We start from the raw sequence: 24,801 nt of genomic DNA, 5'->3' as shown, positions 1-24,801 counted from the left end.
TGAAATAAATACGAGCCTTAACGCCCAGTCACTGCACATTAGAATCCTTAATGATGATGACACTGACAGCTCCCGGACACTGTTTGCAATCAGACGCTGTGGCAGCCATTCACAGAATCTGGATTCCTCCACCTCCTCACATTACCAGCCCTTGGAGGGCCATATGATGAGGACAGCAAGGGGGTAAAAAAACTTAGCAGTGCTATAAAATCTCCTGCTGGTGATTTGTCACAGTCCATGTGGAGTCCTTATCTACATGTGCTTCCAGTCCCTGTTCCTCCAGAGAAGGCAGACACGCTGCAATAACGTGTATCTATATAGGTGTAGTCTCTCAGTGCTGATCTGTACATTTATTCTGCACGCAGTCAGACAGAACTATGGTTAGAAAACAAGCAGATCGCGTCCATCTGCTTACACCTTTTACTACATCAGGCCGCAGTCCGCGGATACAACACGGCCTCCTCTCCCTTCTCTTAGGGCACGCCCACCGCCGATCACCTGACCACGCTACAGAGAGGGACGGCCTTGGAAACGTCACATCCAATCACAAGTCTGCTTTTATGTGCTGCCGGTGTGTAGCGCCTACTGCAGAGCGAGGGGGCGGGGCGAAGTGTGGTGCTGTCTGTTCCACATGGAAGCTTGTTGGTGTCACTGAGCAGAAGAGCGAACATCCCGAGAGGTGAGGAACAAACGCCGGTAATGAGCCTTGTTCGCTTCCACAGTACATACAGCGTGCTACATCACATGTTACACCTCACAGTGGACTTCCACTCGATGTTTAACGTTTGGCCCCATGTATTGTTTCCTGCTGTCCCATCAATGTTTGCCACATGTTTTTTTCTCTTAAAGTTTTCATACCTTTAGGCTACTTGAAGCACTGCACTTCCGCTGTGAGGTACTTCACATCCTCCTGCCTGTTGGTTCCTGGGATGTATGTTTCAGAAGTCAATGGGCATCCCCCACTCTGCAATGAGTGCGCCGCGCTTTCTTCACGCTGCACAGGCGCAAGATCAGGAGGTGCATGCTGGGTAGCCAGCTGCACCATATTCTGGAAGAAAGTGCGGCGGGGCTTCAGATGCCCACATTGAAGATGGAAGAACACAGGGTCATGAGAAGCCAGTTAATATCTTTAACCGCTTAAAGACCACCCTATAGTAGATTTACTGCTACAGGGCGGCCCCTGTGCGCAGGATTCACATATACATGTGATTTTGCATTTCTGGGTAGGGGGCACGCACCCTACCTGCGCTGCCGATCGTGGCCTCAGGTGTCAATCATTGGGTACCAGCCAGTGATTACTCACCAGCGATCACCGACAGGGAGGAGTGCTGCATTGTTTACCAACAGCCCTCCTCCCTGTCAGTTTGGGCACACTGCTTGGGATGGCTGACACAGCCATCCCGAATAGTGTGCTTACAGTAAAGCACACACCCCCCTGCCCCCTAGTAAAACACTCCCTGCACACAGTTAACCCTTTGATTGCCCATCATGTTAACCCATTCCTGCCCAGTGCCATTAGTACAGTGTCAGTGTTTTGGGTTTTTTTTTTTAGCACTGATCACTGTATTTGTGTCACTGGGGATGTCAGTGACACCAAGTCAGTTTCACCCAGTGTCAGAATGCCCGGCGCAGTCCAGCTATAAGTTGCCGATCGCCGCCATTTTTAGTATAGAAAAAAAAAGAATCCAGTATCTATACCGCCATTTGTAAACACTATAGCTTTTGTGTAAACCAATTAATTTACACGTATTGGGATTTTTTTTTTAGCAAAGACATGTCACAGAATACATTGTGGCCTAAAATTATGACAAAATTAGATTTTTAAATTTTTTTACTGGACACGTTAAGGAGCAAAAAGTCCAAAATATAGTTTTTTTTTCTCAAATTTGTTGGTCTTTTAATTTTTTTTTTACAACACAAAAATTAATAAACGCACAGGCGATCAAATGCCACAGAAAGAAATCTCAATTCATTGGAAAAAAGGATGTACATTTAATTTGGGTGCAGCATTGCATGACCGCACAATTATCAGTTAAAGTAACGCAGCGCCATAACACAAAAAACTCTAAATTTCGCCATAACTTTAGGCCACAATGTATTCTGCTCCATGTTTTTGGTTAAAAAAAATCCCAATAAGTGTATATTGATTGCTTTGTGTGAAAGTTATAGCATCTACAAACTATGGTATAGATAATGGAATTTACACAGCTTTTACTTTCTGACTGCCCATCACATTTCTTGAGGTGCTAAAATACCAGGACAATGCAAACACCCCCAAATGACCCCTTTTCAGAAAGGAGACACCCTATGACATTTGCTGAGAGGCATATTGAGTCCATGGAAGATTTTGTTTTTGGAAAATGACAAACTTTTTTTTTTTACACACAAAGTTGTCATTTAAATTATATATTTCTCAAACAAGCCATGGGTATATGTGGAATTACACCCCAAAATACATTCTGCTACTTCTACTGAGTATGGGGATACCACATGTGAGAGACGTGTTTACACACAGGTCTCTCCCCTGTCACTGTTCCTTGGCAATCACCGGGTGTCAGTGGGGAATCTCCGGCTGGGACTTGGTGATCGACATCTGTAGCCACCAATGGCAGGGCGGGTAGGGCGGCGCGCATGCTCCTATCCGGAAATGCAAAATCACGTATATGTGTGTGTGTGTGTATGTGTATATATATATATATATATATATGTATGTGTGTGTGTGTGTGTGTGTGTGTGTATGTATGTGATTCTGTGTAGCCCTGCCACCCTGTAGCAGTAGTTCTGCTATAGGGCGGTCAGGAGGCAGTTAACCCCTTCCTGCCCAGTGTCATTAGTACAGTGTCAGTGTGTTTTGTTAGCACTGATCGCTGTATTAGTGTCATTGAGATGTCAGTGGCAGTTAGTCAGTCCCCCCCCCCGTGTCAGAATGCCCACCGCAGTCTTGCTATAAGTCACTGATCGCCGCCATTGCTAGTACTGTATATAAAAAAAAAAAAAGAAAAAAATCCAGTATCTATACTGCCATTTGTAGACGCTATAACTTTCACGGAAACCAATTAATTTTACACTTATTGGGATTTTTTTTTAGCAAAGAGATGTGGCTGAATACATTTTGGCCTAAATTTATGCTGAAATTTGATTTTTAGTTTTTTTTTTTTTTTACTAGATATGTTTTATAGCAAAAAGTAAAAAATATTGTTTGTTTTTTCAAAATTGTCGGTCTTTTTTTTTTTATATAGTAAAAAAATAAACGCACAAGCTATCAAATACTACTGAAAGAAAGCTCTATTTGTGGGGGAAAAGGACATAAATTTAATTTAGGTGCAGCGTTGCATGACCGCGCAATTGTCATTTAAAGTAACACAGCGGGGTATTGCAAAAATGTACTGGTCAGGAAAGGGGGTAAATCCTCTGAAGGGCAAGTGGGTAAAGTAATATTAAAGGTATTAAAACAAACAAACCCAAAAAAACAAAACAAACATATCATACTTACCTGCACTGTGTAATGATTTTGTACAGAGTAGCCCCAATCCTCCTCGGCCCTCTCTGCTGAGTGCCCCTATAGCAAGCCGCTTGCTATGGGGGCACCCCAGCAGGCCCACTCCCAGACTGTTGCCCTGTGTGTCCATTGCCCTGCCTCTTCTCTCTTCTCATTGACTCACTGGCTGTGATTGACAGCAGCAGGAGTCAATGACTCTTGCTTTCTCAGCTAATAAGAAGGGAGAGTTCCAGTAGGGCCAAGGCTCTCGTTCACATCGTTGGATTGCAACAGGGCTCAGGTAAGTAATGGGGGGAGGGGGGCTGGCTGCTGCACAAAGTGTTTTTTTTACCTTCATGCAAAGAATGCATGAAGGTAAAAAACCTTGCACCTTTACAACCACTTTAATGATTTCCATAAATATGGTGTGTCCCACTGATATCTAACGTTTTCCATTTATGTTTACCTAGGTATATCTGTATGGACATTACAGAGAATACCTTGTCTGATGCATTCCAACGCTCCTTTTTCTGCTGCAGGCAGATTGGTTCTTTGCCATGGCAAGTAAGTGATTATGTTGCCCCTGCAAAATTAACTGGTGCATTGTGTAGTTGTGGCACTAAAAAAATAAATTGTGTCTAAAGTCAAAATGTTTTCTCCTTTTGTCAAGATTGTTACTTAGAAAGTGATGTGTAATGCAGACTTTTCCAGTTGTCACCAGGACAGTAATAGAGGAGAAATCTTCCAATCGAGACATCGTTACGTTACTTTATCATGTGGTAAAACACATTTTACCATAATGCAGGGGTGGGCAACTGTGGCCCTCCAGCTGTTATAGGTCTACAAGTCCCATGAGGCATTGCAAAACTGGCAGTTACAAGCATGACTCCCAAAGGCAGAGGCATGCTGGGACTTGTAGTTCACCAACAGCTGGAGGGCCGCAGTTGCCCACCCCTGCCATAATGCATGCAATGCTGTGTGTGCATTGCAGTACCATTAATTATGAATGCCCCCAAGTGCATCTTTCCAGTGTTGGACAATGCACCTTCCTTGCAGCACTCCACAATGTACAAGAAGTGTGTTGCTGTAAATCCTGTGCAGTTTTTAGAGTTGTGCTGCCAACCTGTTTTAAAATGAATCATCCTCATAAGTGCAACCCATGCTAACGTGCATGTGGTAATGTGCTACAAAGATGTGAAGGGGCCCTTATGCATAATTGTAGAGAAATTCACTTTCACTGTCATCTTATTTTCTTTTAACTTTCAAGCTATTTCCAGAAGGGCAGCTGCAGGCCTGACAGACTCTGCAGGTGCCTACACAGGCAGGTCATCTCCTGACCGTCCATGTAACCAGGGCTGTATACGAGGCCAACTTCCCCCACAGTTGGGAGCGCAGAGCCTGGATTGGCAGCCTTCTTATTACATTTGAACTCTGCCCCTGGAATATGGCCAGAACTCAGCTGCCAGTGTGACGGTAAGGACTGGCCTACACAGTGACTAGACACAGTGGAAGCTGCCAGCCGCATCCCAGCACCAATACAATTAAAATGTAAGAAAAGGTTATCAGGCCACGTGTTAGACACAACAGGTTTGTACAAACTTATAGGATGAGTTCAGGTGGCTTTGCACTTGTAGGCTATTGAATACTTCACGTAGTATTTAACCAGCTTTTTCCTTGGTTCTGTGATGTATTTTTGAAGTGGATAACCCACTACATGTGGCAGTACCAGGGTGATCCCAGTTTAATTATATTGTGGACTAATTCCAACCCTTAAAAATAGTACTGCTCAAATACCCCCTTATCCGGGCTGCTCTGTGCAAAACCATTGCACAGAGCAGGTAATTTTTTTTTTTTTTTTTTTTTTTTTTGTAAAGCCATATTTGTAATTTTTTTTTTTGTTTTTTTTTTTGTTTTTTTAAATCACTTTAACAAAAAAATAATTTTCCAACCAGCAGGAGTCACTGCAAAGTCTTGTTACAATGTTACTGAATGAAACTAAATAATAAATTTGTTTGTCAAGAAGTTGTTACAGTGGACTGAAGGCTTAGTACTGTTACACAGTAGGTGGCTAGCTCCTGTGCACCCAATCCTGGCTTTTAGTGTGCCTGGGAGGCCTGTCAGTCTATGGCACACTGTACTGAATGGTAATCAAAGGTATTTAAAGAGTCCTTACAGAATTCTGTTTAGTGATATCAAAAAGTTTATTTGCATTTTAAAAATCCAGAAGGAATACAAAGAACATAACACTACAGTGAAATAATCTTGTTTGTGCCAAAAAAAAGGTTTAAAACTGTATAAACAAAATCTGTCCATAATTTAAAGTAAATGGATTGGTTTAGAAATATTTTTTTTCCCAGGATCTGGAGCAACAGTCGATGCAGCAACCATCTTTGATTTTGAATATCTTAGAAAAGGTAAACAGTTGAGATTAACTTTGCACTCAGATTTCGTTTTTTTTGCTTGCTGAGGAACATGAGAATTCAAACATTGTTGGGTCATACTGTCACCCTTATGAGGATCTGGGCACTGAAAAACAAGAAAAAAAAGAGTGGCCAGCTCTGTAAACCCCCCCCCCCCCCTACTTCCAGCATGCTTCAGTCGAGGAGGATGGCTGTCTTTGCTCTGTTCTGCTCAGAATAATTTAACCTTTTTTGCTCTGCTCTCTCTGTTGTTGCCCAGGTGTTGAAGGATAGAAGCATATCTGAATCGGTGTTTTCTGTGATGCTACAGGCTCATCAGACATGGAAGGCATACTTCCCTTGATGAGAAACGTGGAAAATCTCTGCAAATGGGCCTGAATCAGCATTTAGCCTTGAACACAATCAAGGGCTAGATCTCAGCACTTACAATCTTTCTCAAAAGATAGCTAGCTTCCAATTCTTTGATGTAGACTATTGTACAGGGTGTTTCTCATATGGCTACCCAAGTATGTTCCATATAGCTCTGGGATCTTAATTTTGGTTCTCAGAGCACTTAAAAAATTGCCTATTCCCCATTCTACTCACTCACGTTTTTATTTTCCTTGTTTCCAACACCTCTGAAGGTGAATATCTAAGTTGGCAGCTTTATTCTGTAAAGAACTCCCATATGGTCTTACACATGGACAAGGTGGTGTTGAGGTCTAGAGCTTTCTTCCTTCCTAAGGTAGTTTCGGCCTTCTGCATCAACCAGGACACTGTCCCTGCATTCCTTTGTCTGCTTCCAGTTAATCAGAAGGAGATTTCCCTCTATTTCCTCAATGAAGAATTAGAACAAAAGGTCTTCGTTCTGTGACCTGATTTCATCCCGCTGACGTCACAGAGCCAGTCCAGGATGTGGAAAGATCGGAATCTACCCAGATGCTGGACCAGCAGCTGGCTCAGCAAACTGCTGACAGCTTGAGTCAGCCACTCCTGCCCCCCCCACAGCCCAGTGCTCCAGTGAGTGCTGGAAGGGTAAAGCATCGGACTGATGCTGCAGCCATCTAGGTGATTATAAATGTTTTGTGTGTGGTGTTTTTTTTTTTTTTTTCTTTTTTGTTTTGTTTTTTGTTTTAGAATCCTGACCTACTTTTTAAATCATGAAAAATCATGAATCTGAAAAAAAATTGATCCTCTCTTTGTCACTCCTGATGGGCCCTGTAAAAGGAAATCTGGTTCTCCACTCCATTTTCTCTGTGGTAAGGACTTAAAGGACAAGTTCACCTTTTAGACAAAAATAATAAATGCAAATTTTTTTGTAGGTACAAATATGTGCATTTATTATTTTTTGTCTACGGGTCCCTGGAAAGCATTGCACCAGCAATCAGTAGATCTCTGATGCCATGCAGGTCTCGTGCAAGCAGATATTCTGACAAGAAGCTTCAATGAACTACCACAGCAGCTGGCAGCTTGTAGTTCATTAATTCCGTGAATAAATGATGCGGCCGTCTGGCCGGAGCCCCGCACGGCCGCGCTGTTCTCAAATTTGACAGTATGGAGAGACTTCTCCCCGTACTGTCTGTCAAAGGGAGGGGGGTCAGCGGGCATCTGCTGCCGCTATGGGAACATGTTACATGTTCCACCCTACAAACCGGTGGAACATGTAACATGTTCCCAAAGGTGAACTTATCTCTACTGGTCTGTTAGTGCTTCTTGACCTTTTAACATCAAGCTATTGTTTCCCGGTTTTTCAAGGCTGCCACCTGGTCTTCAGTTCATACATTCTCCAAGTTTAATCAGGTGGATGTTCTAGCCTCATCTGTTGCCAGTTTGGGGAATAAGGTTGTTCAAGCAGTCCTCTGTTATATTTTTGTGGGCCTTTTAGTGTTTCGTGTGTCAGTTTTCATATAAGAACTACAGTTTCCTAAAAGTTACCACTAATCTAATTTGTGGGTGAGGAAAGTTAATTTTATTTTAATTTCATTGCTACATCATGCCCTATGTGCTTTACAATGAATATGCTGTAAATTGTTCTAAATTTATTTTTTTTTTCTAGACTGTTAATCATCCTTTGTGCCAAAGATACCCTCCTTCTTTACAATACAGAAGATTGTTCTTGTTGGAGTTGATAAAAAAGGTGATTCCTGCTGAAAATATAAGTTACTGCACCTGAATCTTGCATTAACTGTTTTATGTATATAGAATTTTTGCTCTTTTGCCATGCAAAGCTTCTCAAAGGGTCTTCACATCTGACATACTTCTGGTTTGCAGGATGCCTGTGTTGCCTGCCATGTTCTGTGGTTGCTCCCACCAGCAACTATTCTTTTATTAAGATAAAAGCCAAGCTTTATAGAATACTCCTCTTACTGCCTCTTAGAGCTGGAAGAAATAGTAATCCAGACCGACAGCTTCCCGAACACAGTAAACATTTAACTTTACACAAACAGTCACTCCCAACGATGTAGTCACTGCAAAAAAAGAGGGTCAGAACTGAATGGCCACGGTTCCAACAGAAATGCCTAGCTGGTGCGGCCCTCCTCTGATAGGAAAACCCCGTAGCAACTACAAAATACAGAACAGGAAGACGCAAACACCTAGTGCATTACCAGCTATTTACTGAAATAAAATCCAATAAGTGCCTTCGCTCTGAAGAAAGGGGTGCGCCCCCATAACGCATCAGTAGGCTAGCTCGGCAGGGTTGCATGGTTATACGTGGTTTCCACACTGTGGTGATTTGTGTTTAAAATGTCCTGTTCTCTTCTACTTTTGTGAGTATGCACTTGGCACTTATTGGATTTTACACTGGTAATACACTAGGTGTTTGCTCCTTCCTGTTCTTTCTTTTTGTAAACTTTTAACGTTGTATTGGTCCCTGTCACTAAATCAGTATTTACACATGCTTAAACATACAGCAGATGGGCTCCTTTCTGTAGGTGGGAAGTTGGCAAAATTATTTAGATTCATAGCTCTAAATCTTAAATTAAGAATGTGTGTGTATAATTGTGTGGAAAAAGATGTAGTTTTGTTCCTCAGTAAGGAAAACTATTCAGCTTTAACCATTAGGGGAGATCAGGCTTCTAGGTTATATTGGTTATCATGTACAGCTGCATCAGATTCTGTGGGCACCAGTTTTATAAACCTCCTCCTGTGTGTTTCTAGTATAAAGGAAAAGTTTAATGCTGTGGTTTTTTTTTCTGATTTATTTTTATATTTTTCCTTTTCATATGTACAATCTTTTTTTGCATATAAACACCTAATAAATTGTTAAAGAGCAATATGTCATTTGAAGAGTCAGTACAGCAGATACTGACTAACTGGAAGCTTTGTTTGTATCAAAGGATCTAGTAGCTCAACCTTCAGGATATAATCTTGAGAAATACAAAATATGCAGTTTTTATTATATAGGTCTGTCATACAAAAGAACATGTGTACAAAACCATAATATGATCCCTTTTAAACCAACATTTTATAGGTAGATACTTTATTATTCTGTTCATTTGTTTTTCAATGCCAATAGACTGTGTCTGGTAAGGAACATATTTGTTGATATATTCTGAAAAAGCCTTCCCTTGCTTCGCTTTACATGTAGGTTGAAAACCTTTCTTTGCTTGCCAAATCTTTAGGAATTCCCCAAGGTCGAAAACTTGATTAGCATTCTGGCAGTAGTAGCTGCATCATCTTTACAAACCAGTAATGTGGGTTTTGCAAGATTGAATTACCAATTTTATTGCACAAGATGTACACACTTTTCTTTTTCATTGTTTGAATATATGGATACCTTCCATTCCACTATAATGGCTGTAATTTCCGAACTGAACTGGAATAACATAAATGTTCAGCCGGGCCATTGAAAACAAATTAAAGTGGAACTTTAGTCAGAAAATGTAAGTCCTGCTAGATCACTCCATGCTGGCCCCTTTTACAGGTATAATGTAACACACAAATACAGCGAGTGCCTATACAGTTTAAAATCCAGTATTACACTGTCACACTGCACATTCTCAGTTGCTCTCTATTTTTAGGCGCTGTGCCAAATTTGTAGAGGTCGATCTGCTCACAGCCTTAAGATTTAATGCTGCTCGGGTCTCTGGGCTTCAACAAAATGGCATTCTCCAGCAAGAAGAAACCGGAACAATGCTGGAGGCAATTTACACATCACACTAATTTTGGTAGCATATTTATTCATGTGGAATGTGGGTTTCATGCTAATGAACAGTATTTTTATATCAAGCTGATATGGGTAAAGTTCTTCTTTTTAAATAGAAAAGATGAGACTGTATCAGTTTTTGATAAATGACAACTATTTCTATGTTAAAAAATTTTGTGTGTTTATGAATCTGTGAAAAATTAAGATACCCAAAATTTCAAATAGGTGTATACAGTAAACCTTTTTACATCCCATCAATTTAGAGTTGAACTAAAACAAAAGCCATAAAATGATATCTATTTATCTATTAGACCCCTGATATCACTAGCCGACGCAGATCAGGACAGAAAGCCCCAATCTGTTTCTAAACCCATCATCTGTGCTGGGAGTTTGACGGCTTTGACCTGGAGCTTAGCACTTTTGGGTTCAGTTTTTCAGCAGGAGGAAGTCAAGAATGGTCATTTCCGACAGCCTGCATTCCTCCATGCGTGTTAAGGCAGCCTAATAAACTTGCATGCAGCATTTTTGGCAGTGCATGGCAACACCTGTGGGTCCTAAATCTCTACCGGAAAAATTGTTTCCTACTGTATTTACTATGAGCCTAATTTATGACTTAAGCTGGGCATACATGGATCAAAAGTTGGCCAGGTCAGCAGGGACTGATTCTGCTAAACCTGACAAATTTCAATCCATGGATGGCCACTGTGGTTGAACAGAAGTCACTCTACCTATCGACTTCTGTTCAACCACCCTGTTGGAAAATTTCCACTCGATCAGCACTATAGGCTGTAGTGCAGACCTGTGTATTCTGGTGGCAGGGAAGTCTCTGCACTGTCAGAATTCAAAGACACAGTGGGGAAGATTCCCCCATCCACCTCGAATGTGTGGATGGGGAAAAAAACTTGCTTCTCTATGGCCAGCCTTAGTACTATGAATTTCCTCTCCTTCATCTTTAATGATATATGTTTTTCAAGGTGTTTTTTTTTTTTTTTTTTATTTCTATATATTGACCAAAAAAATCAGTTGGTATTGGATTTAAAACCTCTGCATTGACAATATGGGGTCTTTGACATTTTTCACTAACTGATTATAAATGTGATTGGTAAAGTGGACCTATCCCTAAAATGCATACTAGAATCTATAAGGCACATGTCAGCATTACCAAATGTTAAATAAAAAGTATCTCAACTCTCCATTGGCCTAGCTGGGCCAAAATCAAATTGCTCTGGCTTCCAGGAGCATTTGGAGTGTTTTAAAGCTGAAGTCCAGGCAGATATTAAAGCACCATTAATTAAAGAAGTTGTGTATTCTTTAAAATCTTTTTTTTTTTTTTTTTTTATGAAACATAAGCCCCCAATTCTGTCAAGATATCAACCTCCTCCTTTTCTGTACACAGCAGTAACTCAAGTGGGAGAGTGGGAGCACTAGGAGCGAATTGGGCTCTGCTGCATGTGCTGATTGGTGGTGAGAGCAGAGTGAGCTTAGTTTGCGACTTTTCAGTGTGTTGCTGCTCCTTTTATTGTCCATTCACCAGGCTACAGGTGATGCCAGTGTATTTATCCAACAGAAATTGGTGTCACCCTTTTAGCTGCACTGTCTGGCTTTCTCCTGCTAGTGATCCCTCTAGCGATGCATCCTAGAATTCTGTTCACAATCCTCTGAAACAGACACCCGCAAATCTTATTCTGTTGTAGTTCTATCCAACACTACTCTCAAAATTGTACTCTGTCAAGGGATTCTTTTTCCCTAGGTACATTATTTTACTGTTAGAAACATTGAGCTGCATTTTCCGCTGCTTTGACCAATCTTCCAGCAATGTCAAATCATGTGCCATGCTACAGAAGCTTCCAGTTAGATCAGCCCTATTGCACACCTTTGTGTCATCAGCAAAAAAACATACCTTGCCCACTAAACCTTTATATAATTTACAAACTGATTAAATAGAAGAGGACCTAGTACAGAGCCTTGTAGTACAACACTGACTTATCTCTGAACCCCATTTACAACCACTCTGATCTCTGTTCTTCAAATAACTGCAAATCCACTGATCCACTCAATGATTAAGTCCTAGCTTGTTCACCATACATACGCTCATAGAAGAGATAGTACAGCTTCTGTGAAAGAAGAAGCTGGGCAGAAAGGGTAGACATAGCTAGGCACTCTTGATGTGTGCTTGTCACAGCTGTGTCGGCTCTATTAACACCCACCACAGTGGAAAATTATAGCGGCAGGGTTATTGGGGATCGATGGGGGGTGTCATGCAACGCTATACATAAATAAAATTTAAGTCCTTTTTTTTTCCCCACAAATAGTTTTCTTTTGGTGGTATTTGATCACCTATTTTTGGCTTTTTGCTATAAACCTATCCAATAAAAAAATTCTTCATAAATTTAGGCCAAAATGTATTCATCTACATGTCTTTGCTTAACAAAAATCCCAATAAGTGTATATTAATTGGTTTACATGAAAGTTATAGCATCTACAAATGGTGGTGTGTATGTACTGGAATTTTTTTTTTTTTACCTATACGGCGGTAATGACGGCAATCAGCGGGACTGCGGCGGACATTCTGACACTGGGTAGAAACTGAATAACTGCCACTGTCAACTGGCCTGGACCTAGTGATTGACATCCTCAGGAGCCAATGGCAAAATCACATATATTTACGTGATTTTGCACAGCAAAGCCGCCCTGTAGCAGTACATCTGCTATGGGTCGGTGGGCAAACGGTTAAAGGGGTTGTAATGGCAGAGTGTTTTTTTTTTTTTTTTTTACCTTAATGCCTTCTATACTTTAGGGTAAAAAAACATACATGCAGCTCCCTCCGGTCGCCCTCCTTATACTTGCCTGAGCCCGATCTCGACCCAGCGATTTGCACAGGTGCAGCGGCTCTCTCCTTCCTCATTGGCTCAGAGTCAGCCGCAGGAACCATTGGCTCCCGTGGCTGTCAATCACAGGCAGTAAGGAGGGGGCTCAGGAGTGAGCAGGCATGAGTGCCCCAAGTGGCTTGCTATGGACTTGCTATGGAGCACTCAGGGAGGACAAAGAAGTTAGGAGCTCCGGTGAGGGACCAGAGAAGAGGATGATCAGGCAGGTAAGTATGGCATGTTTGTTTTGAAAATAAAAGTGAAAAAAATGTTACTGTCGCTTGTATTATTTAGAGATCCATCCATGTCCTCCACCTCACCTACTCTCTACTCTGTGACCACAGTCCTTTCTCTTATTTTCTACAGATCTTGCCACAAGTCACTGTTTCCACTCCCAGTTTGAATTTAGAGTTGATTCACAGCAGTGGTGCATTTAGTAATGGTGGAGATCACATCTTTCAGGGTCAGTTCTGTTTCAGGCATGTCATAATCAACAGCAGCTAGCTTGGAGCCCTGTGCTCGGTTACATTGATGGTGTGTCTTGGCATGGTCTCAACTTACTATGGCCCACCGTTGTCAGTCATGATGATTTCCTCTTTCCTCATGGCCCTCCTGGAGATTCACCTCAGTGATAGAGGCGTGGTAGTCTCGCAGGTAATTTCTTTTGCTGAGGTACGAGAGATCTCTCCAGTTTACCTGGTCATCATTACCCTTCTCCACTTGCAGTTTTGCTCCAATCGAGTAGCCACCATTTTGTTGCTCAGCTGCAGTCACCCTATCTTCTCTGCCTTTACAGATTATTTCCATAGGAAGTGTGATAATTTTATGTGTCAGTGTAAATCTGTTTTACTCAACTCCAAGCCTCCATCCAAAAAAAAAAGAGATTCAGAGAAGAGGTAAGGATAAATTGCATGTGATCTCCCTAGGGCTCATTTGTTCACATGCCTGTCTTGGCCACTTAGAATTTTCTCTGTAGGGCAGAATTAGAATTAAATGAAATTATAAGCTATAAAATTATTTCTCTCTTCTTCCTTTTTTTTTTCTTTCCTTTGCAGCATGAAAGCACTGACGTAGAACCTCAAGATGAATTATACAATGCACTTGCTGAAATCTTAAACACAGAAGAAACTACAAAGCGCTACAAAAGTTACTTTCTGGTAAGTAGTAGTGTGTGTGTGTGTGTGTGTGTGTGTGTGTGTGTGTGTGTGTGTGTGTAAATAAGTATTGAACCATTTTTCTCAGTAAATATATTTCTAAAGAAGCTATTGACATGAACTTTAAACCACAAATAGGTTCAAAAATTAAGTTATGTGTCATAAAATGGAATGACACAGGGAAAAAGTATTGAACACATGAAGAAAGGGAGGTGCAAAAAGGCATGGAAAGCCAAGACACCAGCTGAAATCAGTAATTAGCAATCCTGCCCCTTGTCAGTGAAAATTAATATCAGCTGGTTCAGTCTCAACTGAGACTTGATATACTCACTGTGGAACCTAAGGGGTTAATCCTCTGCGTTATGTAAAAATGTTGTTTGATCCTGACTCTGATCCTCCCCTTCTTCTAATGTCCCCCTCCTTATCTCCTGATAAGACATATCGTGTGGAGACACTCTGCACTTGCTCAGTTTGGTGTCTGTGGCTAGAAAGGTGTGTTTTTTGTTTTCTTGGGAGAGTGCATGGGGTCAGCACAGCCAATTAGCACTGTCCAGACATAGGTCAGGGGTTCTGCATCATCCTAAAGCAGAAAGAGAAAACTCCTCCTACAAGCTTTAACCAGTGCTCGGCTGGACACTGATAGAATTCACAAGACTGCTGTAACTGCTGATGAGAAAAGGTATTTAGCAGTTCATTTTTGATAAAGTAATTGCATTTCCATGTTCTGTGTACTGTGGGAAACAAGATTAAGAGAATGCAGGGTCCTGGGTTTAATAACACTGTAAAGTTTAGATTTGTTGATCATTTTCCTGTGTTTTTTTTTTGTATTTTCCACCCAACCTTTTTTTTTTTCCTCCAGGCTGATTGTTTGAGGGAGATCAATAGATAGTGGCAGGGTATATAGCAGGGGCATTTTCTGCAATCATGTGGCAATTTTCTGATAAAATGCGGCATGTGCAGTACACAAAGGAGGTATATTGGAGGGGTCAGGGCCCAGTATTAGACATTGGGGCACCTGTTCAGGATTAGTAGTAGGTGATTTATTACTGAACCTTGATATCTGCAATACCACTGACATCTGATCACTGCATTATTTTTCACTGACCTCTGAGTAGTTAGTGAACTCTGTGTCACTTACTACTAACTCATGAACTTTGTATCATTTACTACTAACCCCTTAGTCATTATCAACCTCTGAATTCGGTGTCACTTACTTATATTAAACAAATCGCACACAATCTATAAATGAGCTGTAAACATAAAGTGAGTAAACGCGTAAACTGATAAAGTATGTTGCACTAATATGACCAACTCTGTGCTGAAATGTGCCACAAATCACAAGTGCTATTTATCATACATATTTGCCATCTTCTTTTGATAATCAATACCAAATGTATCATGAACTGGTGAAAGCATGACAATATGTGTGTTGACCCCTTTCACATGACAGTCTGATCAGGTTCACCTGTCAGTTTTCAGGCAGACCTGATTGGACCTTTTATTCACTGCTACGGACCAGTGGGTGTAAACGGAACTTGTCTGTTTACACCCACGTACCTCCAATCCAGTCTGCTACAAAAAAAAACAAAAAAAAACGGAAGGAGATCTGTCCCCTTCCATCTAGGCCGATCGAATTGGTGGACAGAAGGCACAGTGGAGTCCCAACTGCCCATAGAGCAGAGCAGGCTCTGTCTGTGTCCACTCTGCATAAACTAAGTGGACACGGATCTGTCATCTTTCTGGTCAATGAACAGATTCTCTGCTGATCTAGAGTCTACCCCATGTGAAAGGCGTCCATGAATAAGCTGTTTATGAACAGCAATGTAAGTAACTGAGATTTTAAATATAAATCTCTCAAATAGTGAAAAAGAAAAGATACAAAAAGAATTCCCCTTTATATGGAAGGATAGAGAGAGAAAGTATTTAGGGGTAAAACTTACTGCTTCATATATGAACTTGTACAAATCAAATTACATTTCACTCTTAAATGAGATTAAGGAGGAACTAAAGAAATTGGGAGGAGGAAACCCGTCTTGGATAGGACGCATAAATCTGATAAAAATGATAATTGTGCCCAAAATCCTATATAAATTTCAAATGATCCCAATTAAACTCCCAGAGGTTTTCTTTAAGGCAATTAAAAAAATAAGATATATAAGGAAGAATAAAAAACCTAGAACATCCTATGAATTGTTAAGTAGAAATAAAGAGAAGGGTGGATTGAGAGTGCTAGACTTTAAAGAGATATTATAGAGCAGTAGTTTTAGCGAGAATTCATGATTGGACACATAATCCAGAGGGGAAAAGTTGGGTTAAAGTTGAAAACGAACTAAGTGGAGCGAACTTGAGTAAAATTATATGGGTACCAGCACAATACAGAGGATTAAAAGATAGCACAAGTTTATATACATTAAATGTTTTAAGGGTTTGGGATATATTGCACAAACACATGAAGTGGGATTTTAATTCACAATTAATGCAACTAAGGAACACAGTTTTTCCTCCAGGTAGGGAGGAGATTATAGGAAAATGGTTTAAAAAGGAGGATGTCCAGTTGAGAGATATAATGGAGGGGCGGGAATTGAGATCATTTAAGTATTTGGAAAAGAAAAAAGGAGAAATCTTCACTAAGATAGATGAGTGGAGGTATCACCAACACTTTGTTGGGAATCTTCCGAAACCCTTGAGATCTAGAAAGGATTGGAATCTGTTTGAGAGGTTGTTGGAGTCACGGGGAGATGGGAAACACGGCACTGCTAAAATTGATAAGATTCTCACTTAATTAGACACAAACACAAAGCCACTGTGTATAGCGAAATGGGAAAGAGATCTGGGAGTTGTGATAGAGGATAAACAGAAGAAAATGTATAGATTAACTCACGAGAATATAAGTATGGGAGAGGTGGAAATAAATGACAAGTGTTTAATAAGATGGCACATTTCACCGAATGTTGAACATAAGATGAGTGGGGAGAATTCACCGGAGTGTTGGCGGGGGTGTGGAAAGATAGGCATGTTATATCACATATGGTGGGAGTGTCCAAAAATTCAGGTATTTTGGAAGACAATAGTTCATTCAATTGGGATGATTTCTGAGATGAAGATGGGATTGGATCTAGGCAAAGGGTTTGATACCCAAGTTTTGGCATAGGTCAGAGGTGCCAAGGGAAGAGGACTGGGTGGAGTGAATCAGATTTGTAGGATGGAGAAATTGTATTATATGCAGGAAGACAAGATGGGGTTATACTATGTGAAATGGAGAAAATGGGAAGAATTTGTACTTAAGGCGAAATATATGAAGCTGTAGGGAGAGATATGTGAAAGTGCCTCTCACTTGTGTAGGGAAGACGTAGAGAAATGAAGGGTGGGTGGTATTGGGGGGGGGGCGGGGGAGGGTTTAGGAGGGAGGGAGGGGATGTTAGCTGGGTGGGGGGGGGGGGGATAGATATAGAAAGGGATATAATTGATGGTTTTGTATGTTGTATGAGAAAATGATGGAATATGTATTTTATCTGGAAACTTAATAAATATTTAAATAAAATTAAAAAACAAAACAAAAAAAAGCAATGTAAGTATTGAAGAACTTCCATAAGAGAAAAATTCTTCAGTTTTGTGTTCAGGCATAACACCACCACCTCTTATGGGTACCTTATCTTGACCTCTCAAATGAAAGGTCTTATGTGCATATCCCTTTAAGAGCATGGACATGGCTGTCACTTCACAGATGTTTGCTGATCTTACCAAGCATCAAGGATCAGTCAATAAAACAGGCTCAGGGAGATGCAAAAGGAAACACTATAGTGCTTTTCGCAAATCAAAATGTTTATTAACCACTTCCCGACCGACCGTTGTATATAAATGGCCGGACGGTGGCACTGCAGGGTCAGGTGACCGTTTATAAACGGACTCCCTGCACCCTGCTTGTGCTCACTCCCCGGGAGGGCGCAGCACCGCGATCCGGTGCCTGCTGTGTCCTCCGGACACAGTGAAACACCGATCGTCGGACGGGACCTCTGTACGAGGTCCCGATCATGTGATCACTGATTGGCCAATCAGTGATCACATGCAAAGTAGTAAGCAAGATGTCACTTCTGACATCATTGCTTACTACGTGTGAAATCTGTGAATGATCACAGAGGTCACATGGTACAAGGCTATTCACAACAGCCTTGTACCATGTGACAAGCTGTGACCAATCACAGCTCACTCAGTAGTTCTCAATGGCTGCAAGAATGCAGACAGAGAGAGAAATTATTGCTTTTACATCCTATATGGGTGTATAAGAAATCGGTGTAAAAAAAAAAATCTTCATCACCCCCCAAAAGTAGTATAGTGTCACCATGGTGACACTGTACTACTAGGGTGACAGTATGTAAAAAAATAAATAATAAAATAAAAAATGATATAAAAAAAAAATTTTATATTTGGTTATAAACTAATTTGGCTTATTGTTTTTATTTTTTTTACTAGAAAGATAACGGAATAAATTTTAGCCAAGATTTATGATGAAATATTATTTTTAAAAATTTTATAAGAAAAACACTTTTTTTCAAAATTTTTGGAGATTTTCATTTAAATAGCAAAAAAAATAAAAATCCCAGCGGTGAATAAATACCACAAAAATAAAGTTTTATCTGTCTCAAAAAAATGGTAAAAAATTCATATGGGTACAGTGTTGCATGACCGCACAATTGTCATTCAAAGTGTGATGGCGCTGAAAATTGCCCTGGTCAGGAAGGGGGTAAAAGTGTCCGGACTGGAAGTGGTTAATGACTCAAAATGTACTTGCATTAAGACAGATTTCTGTCACTTTAAATCACCCATGCTGAGCCTTGCACGTTGTTCATCTCTCCTGCCCTGAGCTTCACCTTGGGCTTAGCAATTATAGCCCCCCACCTACCCATCCTCTGCACGGGCCTTTAACCGCCACCCCCTCATTGGCATAAACAAACCGTGTTTTTGCCGCAGCTGCCTGTGACAAGCACAGCGACGGGGGGGGGGACAGAATAACATGCGTGAAAATATTTGCAAACAGAAACATACTATTAAGGTTTTCATACTTTCTAGGTTGCAGTAATACAGTGAGCTGTGCACACGCAGCTCTGTGCAGTTATAGCATCTGCCAGGATAAATTATCCTGGCACATCGCTGAAGTGGGGGGTGAGTATAGTTCCACTTTACGTGTGTTTAAAATGTACGTTTTTGGGATTCAGTAGTTATTTGCATTCAGTGGAGCATTTAAATATAATCCAGGCCAACAACATTTTGAATATATTGGGGGAAATTTACCAAAACTGATGCAAACAGAATTTGGTGCAACTGTACTTAGTAGCCAGTCAACTTCTAACTTCAGCTTGACAATAAAACCTGAAAGCTGATTGATTACTATGCACAGCTGCACCAGTTTTGGTGTCATTCTTTCTTTATTTATGTTCCTTCATATTTGCTAACCTTTAGATACGGTGGACATCTAAATGATCCTCTTATCTTATGAAGCTGGATAATAGATTTTGCTGTATTGATAAAAGGAATGGATTGAAAAAAAAAATATTACATCTGGGTATAGATCAATACCCAACAGTTCTCCGAATTGTAGTCACACACATACTAATAGCATCGCTAGACACTGGAGAGATGAACGTACTCCTAACCTCTCAGAAGTTCTAGTACAAGTCAGCCTTAATTATCACTACGAAAGACTACTAGCCATTAGATCAGCCCTTAGGTCATCCTTTGATAAAAATTGGAAATGCTGGACTGAATGGTATAAACAACAACACTATGAAAGTAATATGCTATTTCTCTCTACCCCTGTTTTTTTTGTATTTAAGGGTGAACTCTACAATTCAGACCCCAAGTGGTGCATTTAATTTGGAGTCCGCATTGATTTTATTTTTTTTTTTTGGATTGCACAAGTATTTTTTTTCTGCAACTGTTTCTATTCCCATGTTGTATGTACAACCTATACGGCATTTATAGTTCTATTTCCTAATTACACTTACTGCTAACTGTATGTTGGAAATCTGATAACATTCCATAAAAATGTGTGTGTATGTATGTATGTATATATAATTTTTTTTTCTTTTTTTACAGTCAGGTCCATAATTATTGGGACATCGACACAATTCTAACATTTTTGGCTCTATACACCACCACAATGGATTTGAAATGAAACGAACAAGATGTGCTTTAACTGCAGACTGTCAGCTTTAATTTGAGGGTATTTACATCCAAATCAGGTGAACGGTGTAGGAATTACAACAGTTTGCATATGTGCCTCTCACTTGTTAAGGGACCAAAACTAATGGGACACAATAATACTTGTAAATCAAACTTTGACTGCAAAGGATTTGCAACCAAGTATTAAAAAGTGAATTACAGCCTGAAGTCTCGAATGCATAGACTTTACCAGACGCTGGGTTTCATCCCTGGTGATGCTCTGCCAGGCCTCTACTGCAACTGTCTTCAGTTCCTGCTTGTTCTTGGGGCATTTTCCCTTCAGTTTTGTCTTCAGCAAGTGAAATGCATGCTCAATCGGATTCAGGTCAGGTGATTGACTTGGCCGTTGCATAACATTCCACTTCTTTCCCTTCAAAAACTCTTTGGTTGCTTTTGCAGTATGCTTTGGGTCATTGTCCATCTGCACTGTGAAGCGGCGTCCAATGAGTTCTGAAGCATTTGGCTGAATATGAGCAGATAATATTGCCCGAAACACTTCAGAATTCATCCTGCTGCTTTTGTCAGCACTCACATCATCAATAAATACAAGAGAACCAGTTCCATTGGCAGCCATACATGCCCACGACACTACCACCACCATGCTTCACTGATGAGGTGGTATGCTTAGGATCATGAGCAGTTCCTTTCTTTCTCCATACTCTTCTCTTCCCATCACTCTGGTACAAGTTGATCTTGGTCTCATCTGTCCATAGGATGTTGTTCCAGAACTGTGAAGGCTTTTTTAGATGTCGTTTGGCAAACTCTAATCTGGCCTTCCTGTTTTTGAGGCTCACCAATGGTTTACATCTTGTGGTGAACCCTCTGTATTCACTCTGGTGAAGTCTTCTCTTGATTGTTGACTTTGACACACATACACCTACCTCCTGGAGAGTGTTTTTGATCTGGCCAACTGTTGTGAAGGGTGTTTTCTTCACCAGGGAAAGAATTTTTTGGTCATCCACCACAGTTGTTTTCCGTGGTCTTCCGGGTCTTTTGGTGTTGCTGAGCTCACCGGTGCGTTCCTTCTTTTTAAGAATGTTCCAAACAGTTGTTTTGGCCACACCTAATGTTTTTGCTATCTCTCTGATGGGTTTGTTTTGTTTTTTCAGCCTAATGATGGCTTGCTTCACTGATAGTGACAGCTCTTTGGATCTCATCTTGAGAGTTGACAGCAACAGATTCCAAATGCAAATAGCACACTTGAAATGAACTCTGGACCTTTTATCTGCTCATTGTAATTGGGATAATGAGGGAATAACACACACCTGGCCATGGAACAGCTGAGAAGCCAATTGTACTTTTGGTCCCTTAACAAGTGTGAGGCACATATGCAAACTGTTGTAATTCCTACACCGTTCACCTGATTTGGATATAAATAAAAGCTGACAGTCTGCAGTGAAAGCACATCTTGTTCGTTTCATTTCAAATCCATTGTGGTGGTGTATAGAGCTAAAAATGTTAGAATTGTGTCGATGTCCCAATATTTATGGACCTGAGTGAGTGTGTGTGTGTGTCGCGATGCAAAGGCGAAGAGAATGTGTGCAGGGTCAAGATTCAGGAGGTTATTTGTTTTTGTTGTGACTTGCTTATTGTACTATGGTCCGGAAGGGGATGAGCACCAGATATATAGAAAAAGGTCCTCTTCTGGCCATATGTCCAGCAGGTACAGTGCATCCAGAAAGTATTCACAGCGCTTAACTTTTGCCACATTTTGTTATGTTACAGCCTTATTTCAAAATAGATTTTCATTTTTTTTTTCCTCAACATTCTACAAACAATACCCCATAATGACAACATGAAAGAAGTTCGTTTTGAAATCTTTGAACGTTATTAAAAATACAAAACAGAAAAAAACTCACGTACATAAGTATTCATAGCCTTTGCCATGACACTCAAAATTGAGCTCTGGTGCATCCTCTTCCCACTGATCATCCTTGAGATGTTCCACAATTTGATTGGATATAATTCCAAAACTTAAAATGAAACTAAAGCTGCAGATTCTTACCTCCTTTTTAAAGACGTCCATGAGGCATGAGGTCCCTCACCAGCATCTTCTTCGTGGTTTCTTCAGGGTACTGGTCTTTGGCCAACTTGATTGGCCGGCATGGGATGATGTAACTCCTGCACACATGTAGGAGTTAGTCATCCTGACACATTGGTACTGTGCAGGCAATGTAATTGAACTGCAAATGCACTGTTCAGTGTACAATATAGAGAGGACTACAAGCAGGCTTTGACTCAAATGATGTTCTGCAGGGCATCAGTGCAAAAAAATCCTCTTGCATATGCCCTTTGGTGTGGAATGCCTGTTTGGCCAGTAAGTGGACAATTTCAAAAAGGAAGTAACTGGAGGGATTAGCATACTTTTAGCCCAGAAAAAGTAGATAAAGTCTCCACCAGAGAAACCATTTACTCCTGAGGCTAAGAGGAGATCTTGTTACCCCAAGGCAAAGCCTGGAACTCGTAATTTTTTACCATAAGTTCTGGCCCCAAGTCCTCCAAGTCTGTGATCAAATCTATCTTACAGTGAAGGGTTGCTCCTACTTATTGGAGTGTGGGAACATCTGTTGTGTTTTTTGCAGTTGTCTGGTCCCAGGACTTTTCACACCTTTGGAACCAGAACATTAAGGCTAGAGGTACAACCTCGAATTGCAGTCTGTATCTTCACTCTACTTCATGTGTTGTCAGACTTGCGAACATCACTGCAGAGATTGGTGAACCTTCACACTGCTCTGGTGCAGCTCCTCCCTCAAACCATTGTCCTGGCAAGGGGGGTTTCAGAGTTTCTAGTTCAATCTGTTCACCATCTCCACAACAAAATGGATTAGATCTGAAGGTCCTCAACACCTTCCATGAGGTACAAAATTTCCTCATAGAGTCTGCCAGGTTGATCATTGCTTCCCTACATTCGGAGAAAGATCTGACTTCTGTGGATATCAAGAATGCTTACTTTTTATAGGTATAATTTGTCAGGTTGGAAAAAAAGGCACAAGTCCATCTAGTTCAACCAATAGAAAAAAAAAAAAAATAGAACAAATAACTATGTTGTAAATTGGAACCCTCCATAAATAGAATCCTATACCCATTGTTAAGGATAAGTCCACTTATGTGTGAAAAAATATAGTAAATAAAAATACAGCATATGCAATGGCTACACAAGCTATATTTTAGTTCAGTGTTATTAAAAATGTACCTTTCTTTTTCAAATTACAGCATTGACATTTTCTGTCAAATTTAATGCAATAAGGCAACCTAGAGGTGTTTTGTATATATTCCTTATTCATTTCTTGCTTGGGTGCAGAACTCTGCACTAAGATACAAATCAGGTTTTACATGTTTTAGGCATCCACTTGGGAGATACTCCCTAAGGGTTAATCACTTCTAAAGAGATGCAGATAATGCAGCCTTTCTCACCAGAACAGAAAAAGTGCACCATCTAATTAATCATTCACATTCAGAATCGGCATCTAAAGACACAAAGTAGAACAGCTTTTTCTTCAGAGAAGATACAGGTAGGAATCTGGAACAGCATTTGTTAAGATCCTTGCAATTACATAGACGTGTGTGTGTGTGTTCGTCAACAAAAGTGGAGTTACTTTTCAAAATCTAGTAGGAAATAATTTTTTTCCTCCAGTTTTTTTGTTTTGGATCAATGTTTGCCCTTGAGCACTATTAAGGTTAGATCTCAGCCTTAGTGGTTCTTTTTCAGAGACAGCTGTTTGTTTATACAGGGTCTTGCACACATTGTTCTTCCTGTATGTTCCCCAGTGACTCCATGGGATCTTAACTTGGTTCTGTTGGTTCTTCAGACATAGCCCTTTTGAACCACCCTTTATTTCTCTGTCTTCATTTGCTTGCAAGGTTGCTTTTCTTGTTGCCATCACATCTGCCAGAAGAGTCTCATGAATTGGCAGCATCAATCTGTAAAGAATCTATTTTTGTACTACACAAAGACCAGGTTGTGTTGAGGGCCCAAGGCTACTTTCTTCTATCCATGATGGGTTGCTTCAACTTTAACTAGGACATTGTTCTACCATCTCTTGGTTCTGTGCTAAAGTATACGAAGAAAGCAGAGCTATAGCTTCCCTTGGACAATCTGACTCCTTGTTTTATCAATCCTGAAGTCCCTTCCTGACAACTTGCTTCTCGTTGCCCTATTGCCTGGTGGGTTATACAGCTCATCGTTCAAGTATGGGACTTCAAGGCCAAAGTTCCCCACCTTCGTTGTCAAAGCACTATCTACCAGATCAGTTAGTGCTTTTCAGCACCAGACATCTATTTTTTAGATTTGAAGGGCTGCTACTTAGTCTTCTGTTCACACTCTTGTTATCATTTTACTAGCTGGACATTCAGTTCTCAGCGGAATGTAGCTTTGGTCATAAGGTTCTTCAGGTTGGCTCTTTTCAGCCACCTCTGTTAAGCTATTGGTTTTGTGGACCTGTTAACCTTTCATTTGCTTTATTGTCCACTTCTCAGTTGAACTGCTTTTGGACATTTCAATGTACCTGAATATTTAGTCCCCTGTCTTTTAATGTAT

General features: G+C 40.5%; 1 protein-coding gene across 4 annotated transcripts in view; it reads left to right on the top strand.

The window, feature by feature from the left end:
• Positions 1–566: 566 nt before the first annotated feature.
• EEF2KMT (eukaryotic elongation factor 2 lysine methyltransferase) overlaps positions 567–24,801 on the top strand; it is a 33,332-nt gene continuing 9,097 nt past the window's right edge. The window contains exons 1-5 of one of the 4 annotated variants that reach the window (XM_089692016.1): positions 617–679; positions 3,949–4,042; positions 5,836–5,892; positions 7,934–8,014; positions 13,947–14,048. In XM_089692016.1, the coding sequence (XP_089548142.1) occupies positions 3,959–4,042; positions 5,836–5,892; positions 7,934–8,014; positions 13,947–14,048 (324 nt within the window). In that variant the 5' untranslated portion in view covers positions 617–679; positions 3,949–3,958. Of the gene's footprint in view, positions 697–3,948; positions 4,043–5,835; positions 5,893–7,933; positions 8,015–13,946; positions 14,049–24,801 lie in introns of all 4 variants that reach the window. The other 3 variants (XM_089692005.1, XM_089692009.1, XM_089692012.1) reach the window with 3 other exon arrangements.

Source organism: Staurois parvus, unplaced genomic scaffold (genome assembly GCF_062004578.1).
Source record: "Staurois parvus isolate SC_StPar_1 unplaced genomic scaffold, SC_StPar_1.0 ptg000022l, whole genome shotgun sequence".
Taxonomy (NCBI): domain Eukaryota; kingdom Metazoa; phylum Chordata; class Amphibia; order Anura; family Ranidae; genus Staurois; species Staurois parvus.
Note: the sequence above shows the minus strand (reverse complement) of the source record. Positions and strands in the feature narration are given on the sequence as shown.